The sequence below is a fragment of the Sinocyclocheilus anshuiensis genome, unplaced genomic scaffold (assembly GCF_001515605.1).
Source record: "Sinocyclocheilus anshuiensis isolate Anshui unplaced genomic scaffold, SAMN03320099.WGS_v1.1 scaffold371, whole genome shotgun sequence".
In the NCBI taxonomy this organism is placed as follows: Eukaryota; Metazoa; Chordata; class Actinopteri; order Cypriniformes; family Cyprinidae; genus Sinocyclocheilus; species Sinocyclocheilus anshuiensis.
Window position 1 is genome coordinate 941,200 of NW_015549597.1, and position 6,000 is coordinate 947,199.

General features: G+C 38.5%; 1 protein-coding gene and 1 long non-coding RNA gene across 2 annotated transcripts in view; both read left to right on the forward strand.

The window, feature by feature from the left end:
* Positions 1–3,684, forward strand: part of LOC107658413 (potassium voltage-gated channel subfamily C member 1-like) — a 66,646-nt gene extending 62,962 nt beyond the window's left edge. Inside the window, exon 3 of the mRNA XM_016446950.1 lies at positions 3,521–3,684. Coding sequence (XP_016302436.1) covers positions 3,521–3,684 — 164 coding nt within the window. The remainder of the gene's footprint in view (positions 1–3,520) is intronic.
* A 402-nt stretch (positions 3,685–4,086) lies between these two features.
* LOC107658476 (uncharacterized) overlaps positions 4,087–6,000 on the forward strand; it is a 6,285-nt gene continuing 4,371 nt past the window's right edge. The window contains exon 1 of the long non-coding RNA XR_001630791.1: positions 4,087–5,529. This is a non-coding gene — a long non-coding RNA (uncharacterized LOC107658476). The remainder of the gene's footprint in view (positions 5,530–6,000) is intronic.

Consider the following 6,000-nt stretch of genomic DNA (forward strand, 5'->3'; position numbering starts at 1 on the left):
TTAAATTGTTTTGATAACGGTTGTTGTACAAGTTTCTTTTTCTTCCCCTGCCCTCTCCCTCTTATCTGTTTCACTTTGTCTGTTTTTTGCTTTTTTTTTCTTGTTTTGTTTTGTTTTGCTTTGCTTTGCTCTATTTTGTTTTGTTTTGTTTTGTTTTACTGGCATTCTAGGTATCTATATCTGTTGTGCTACGTATCTTTGAACTGCAATCCAAAAGCATAGTTGTGTCCAAACACAATCATTTTCATGTAGGCATTGTCATAAAGCAGCTATTTAGGTAAAGAATGGGCTACTAATGCTTTTTTAATAGTCACATTTACATTGTAATTGTTCAGAGAAAAAGAGGAAGAAAGATCGCAAGTGCCAAAGGTGTACTTATTTCTGTTGGACACATACTGCCTAGCCATATTGATCCTAATTAATCCCATTCAGAGAAAGCAAATGCTAATAGGGAGGTAAAGACAAGTCCAGCAATAGGAAGGAAGTGTGTTCTTATCTGTACAGTGTTTGCATCACGAGTGCAAATACAGAACATGACGTTCACGCACACATTAGTTATTTTCTCTCTGTAAATGAGTACTCTTATGTGTTTTATTAGTTATAAACAACAAATAATTTGGTTAAATATGTATATTTCCTCAAATCCATGGTGGAAAACAAAAAGTCACTTTCTGACTTGCACAAGTGGTCTGGAGTGAGGAACATGATGACCCAGATCTATCTACCACTGCCTTCCTTTGCAGCTCCTATAGGCGATGCTTTGGTGTAGATTTTGAATGACAAGTGGCTGTGCAGCACCCAGAGTGTCCCAGCAGCCCTCTGAGTCAGACTCTCTCACACACACATACACACACACACACACACACACAAACACACTTCCTAACAGAACTGCATCACGCAAGGGACTGGAGAAAGGATTGCCGACTATACGACAGTAGGACCTTCTTAACACCCCGTGTGTTTCCTTCCTTGTGAGCTTTTGTCTCTTGTTTTGTTTTGTTAAGACTTCTAACTCACTGTGTTTGTGTCCGTGTGGGAAGTTCTCCTGTGTCAGGAGGGGGTTGTCTATAGGCTTAGATCTCTGCCACAATTCTGCGTGCGAAAGATCATATTTTGAGCGCACAATAGTGCATTTCGCACGCGCGCGATCTGAGTTTTGTGGAGAAAATATTTGTTTCGCAAAGAATAAAGTATTTAGAGTGCACAAAAATCAATTTTGCATTTAAAATAAGTTTTTGGATGTGTGCAGACCTTCTCTTTTGCGCGTGCAACGTTTCACTAGCTTGCTCACCTGATGCCTGCCCTCAGTGCTCTCTAAATGCCAACAGTTTGCTTGCTCAACACAACCCAGCGTTACAATGTGCCATAATTCCAGCCAATCAGAGACGAGGATGCTAAATTCTGATTGGCTGCCTTGACAAACATTCACAACATTTCTTGCATTACCACGACAGCAGAAGAGAAAAATACAGTGCATGCATAATTATTATGCAACATCAATCTTAATAACTATTAATCTTTTATTTAATCACTTATAATGTATATTTTATTGTTCATGAAGGCTGGAAGTGAAAAACGCCTCATATTCAGGTGTGCATCATTATTAAGCAGGTTATCTTCTACAGATAAAATCTCGAGATGGACTAAAAATGAACTCCATAAACTTACTGCCAGATTCTGGAAGATAAATTCTTCAAACAGTGGTACAAGAGGATGTGGTGCTGGTCCTTCAAGAGTCACTCTCAACTTATCTGTCTATAAAGCCTATATATATATATATATATAAATCAGTCTTCAAGTATTTTACTACACTTCAGTATGTGATTCTTATTAAGTAGCGTGCACAAAACGCACTTTTGCGCACTCAAAATATGATCTTTCGCGTGCAGAATTGTGGCAGAGATGTAATCCCATAGTTGTCTACTATGTAATGTGCCAGCTCTTCCTTCCATATCCATTCGTGTTGGCTTTTTCCAAAAAACAGCAATATCTGAGTCCAGTTCCCCTTCTTAAACAAACAAACAGACTATACAAAGGTAAGCTTTGTTTAGCTGTTATTATAACCAAAATTCATATCATTAAGTACAGCTATTTGAAAAAAATTGTCAAAACAAAAGTTTTTATTTCACCCCAAACTTTGGAAATTCGGTCATGATTTATTCTCCTTGTCGTTTCAGACCTGAATGACTTTATTTTCTCTGTGGAGCATAAAACAAGGTATTTTGAATATGTTTTTGCCTATACAGTGAAAGTCAATGGGGTCCAAAAAACACTGGTCTCCTGTGACTTTCATCATAGAGACAAAAACACAGACATTTTTCAAAATGTCTTATATTGTGTTCCACAGAAAAATGAAATTCACGAAGGTTTGGAATGACATTTACTAAACTTTCGGGATTTAAGTAGCTGGATTACAGTGGTGGAACAACATGTTAAAGTAAAGAATGACAGATCATGGTAATTTGCATACTGCATCATCCACAAGCTAATACACAGCAAGACTGTGTCATGAAATTACATTCAACACATATTTTTGTGAGCATATTTGGCATTATCTCTTTAGTGAATTAAGAACGAAAACACACAAATAAATCCATTTTTAACAAACTCCCCCTGAAGTCATTTGAAATTTAACCCAAATAATTACTATAGCCCACGAAGATCACTAAGACCTGTAAAGGGAATTTGTAACCAAATTAAACAACACTGGACTTGGTGGGTGAGAAAAGAAGACAAACCGAAGCCTTTTAGAAAGTTTGGCCACCCTTACAAAACAAAGCCAGAAATGGATGTGGAAGGAAAGCTTTCAGGCACTTTGGGGTCACGTGAAGCTGTTTTAAGTCCATATTAATCTACTGAAACACACTTATGTGTAAAAGGAAGACAAATTTGCTGCTAATAATGGAAAGACATCTAGTCTGAAATGCGCGAGCTTCACCTGGCCCACAGTGCTGAGTGAGGCTGCTTTGACTAGACGGAGCTCCTCTGTTGGACTCCAGTGCTAGTATCAGAACGCAGAGTGTTCCGTCTGAGACTGGGTCAAACACCTGGATGCTAAACTCTTTACCTCACTGCTGGTCTGAGTCAGCCATCAGGTGCTTCATCCACCTGCTCTTTTACACATCTGCTCTTATCTCTCCCTGAAAACTGTATGTGGCTGCGACTAAAGGGAGTTTTTTTTAATACTGCTGTGCCATAACAACAACAACAACAAATTGACAAGAAAACTTGATGACATTTCATAACTCTCATTTTCCTGTTTTGTCCTTGTCTCTGCCTCTGTCTGTCTTTCTGTCTGTCTGCTTCGGTGTCATTTACATCCGTTTCATTTTGTCATTCTTTGCTTTAAATTCTGTTTTTTTTACCCTTCCCTTCCTTTCCCCTTTAAAAAAATACCACTTTTGTCATGAATCCAATGTTTTTGTTTGTAAAATGCTTCCATAATAATTCCATTCATTCATCTTTCTCTAATGTATGTAACCTATCCGCTGACCATCCACCGGATTTTTGGGTTTTGAAGCTGCCGGCTACGAGAAGTCCCGCAGCCTCAATAACATCTCGGGGATGGCAGGGACCCCTCTGTGCCTGACCCCCATCACCCCCATCAACAACCCACCCTACGAGCCCTACGATACCCCCGGCCCCCTGCGCCGCTGCCGATCCCCCATACCCTCCATTCTGTAGCACATCTTAGGAAACAACATTGAAATAAGTGGAAAAAAGACACTCACGCACCATCATGCCGCAATAGTATTAATAATCACAATAACGATGCTAAGTACTCACACCTCCGCTCCTCCATTGACTGGACAGGGTGGGGGTACCCAGCACTCTTTTAATATGTCATGCCTCAAAGGGAATGGGATGAATTTGTTTAGGGATTTAGAGCTTTAAGTACTAAAATTACTTTATCGCATATACTTCAGGCAATACTTCAGACAGGCAACTAAAAACAATTATATGCTGTGACGTCAGCAGATTATGCCTTATTATCGAAGATAAATAATAATTTAAAAAAAAAGAAGCACTGAATATTACTAGGATAAATCTCCTCACTGGTCCATAGACAGCGACGAGCATCCTGTAGGAAATGTACCCCTGTAGCTGAATGACAGTTGGTTTTTCCTCATGTTCCCGCCTGATTGATTGCTGGTTGTATAAAAACGAGACTGATATCCAGCAGGCTTATTCACTGAGTACTAGTCGCTGCGATCAGCTTTGGTACACCATAATAGGCCTTGAAAATCCACTTCATATCAAAGCTTGGAATGATAAAGGTCATAGGTCAACATGCAAGTAGTTCAAGTGCATGCTAGAAAAGACGTCAGTTAGGCAAGTAGAATATAACTAAACTCCCAATCCCCTTTAACTGCTACGAGGATATGAAAATAAACGCACCATATGCTGATTTGAACTTGTAATTAAGCCCTGTGGTAGAGAATTAATGGATCGTTTTGGCTGATTTGACTGTGATGGAGTTTTTGGTGATTCAGGCAATAGAACATGATGAGTGTTATGATTACGATAAACACAAGGACCATCTTTAATCACACTCTGAGCATTTCCTACAGAAACTTTGGTTGTCACTCAATATTTTAACGTATAATTCACACTGTTATTATAATTATGCTCTTTATTTAGGACAATGAAAAAATGCTTAAACCGTTCTTCTGCAATATCGACTATTATGAAGACCTCTGACCCTGAGAAGCTGGAGATGAATCCTGCGAACTTTACTATGTGCAACTATTAACTTTTAACAACTAACAGAGAGACCGAGAACTGATCATTATTTGAAAAGAGGCTATTTTTATACTAAGCACTTGGACACTGCGATTCGGATCGGGGTTTGGAGTTGCGCGCGGGCGGCTTTGAGTTGACATTTTGGGAGGACAGGATATCGTGCTGTTGCATGGAGATCTACAGTTAACGTTTTGGTTTTTGTATTTTGACTCTCTGCATATTCAACACCAAGTACCACGAATTGAAAAGAGCAGTGGTCTGGACAAATGGCAGGAAAAAATATAAATAAATAATAAGGAGGAGCCATTGCTATTAAGGGCCTATAACCTTCTGCACTTTTTCGTGACCCTTTTTAATTTGTATACTAGTGCATGAAGGAACTGTCTTTAAAATATATCCTTTCCTTATTATGGTATTTCCTCATTAATATGAAGACATATCAAGCTGAACTTCACTCCTCACTGCATATCCGCATATCCTGGGGCTGTGGTGAACCAGACAGTGGCCTCAAAGTTTCCCTACTTAAGGGCAAGAATTAGCTGGACATTTTCATCCTCATCATCACTGGCATTACCATCCCTCGTCATAATCATTTTCTGATTACTGTTATTCCTCTAATTTGAATGCAGTAGAAAATCAGTTCAGTTTGTTTTCTCTTTGGTCCCCTTCTTTTCTTTCTGTTTCTTTTTAAAAAAATTTTTTTTTTTTACCTGCTCTGTCTCTTGGATGCTGGCCTTCGTTCCAATATAAAGGAGGGAACATTGAATGGATGCTGGATTGACAGCGGTCAGTAAAAGAAGAAAAAGAAAAGATGACAAAATGAACTCTCTGATATGCAGATATATGAGCCATATGTTTCACTGTGGGGGTGGGGGGGGGTCGATTGTGTCGATCTGCTGCATATTTCAGTGCAATACACACCTGGTGAAGATATCTCTGCAATGGCAGCTCACAAAGCTTATTGTTGTCTTTTTCTCCATGTGAAACAACAGACAACCTGGGGTATAAATGACAAAACTTGATAAGAAAGCAAAGTAGCATTATATATTTAGATGATTTTATTGTCTTGCAACTGAAATATTTTACATACCCATATTGAATCATTTATTAATTTACTTCAAATCATCTGTAATCATTCTTCTGGATTAAGCAACATGTTTTTTAATTTTAGAATTAATTTATTTATTTGCATTTAGGTTTTTTTATTTTTATGTCTTTTTGCTATTGCCACATTACTTGTTACACTCCTCTTTCCTT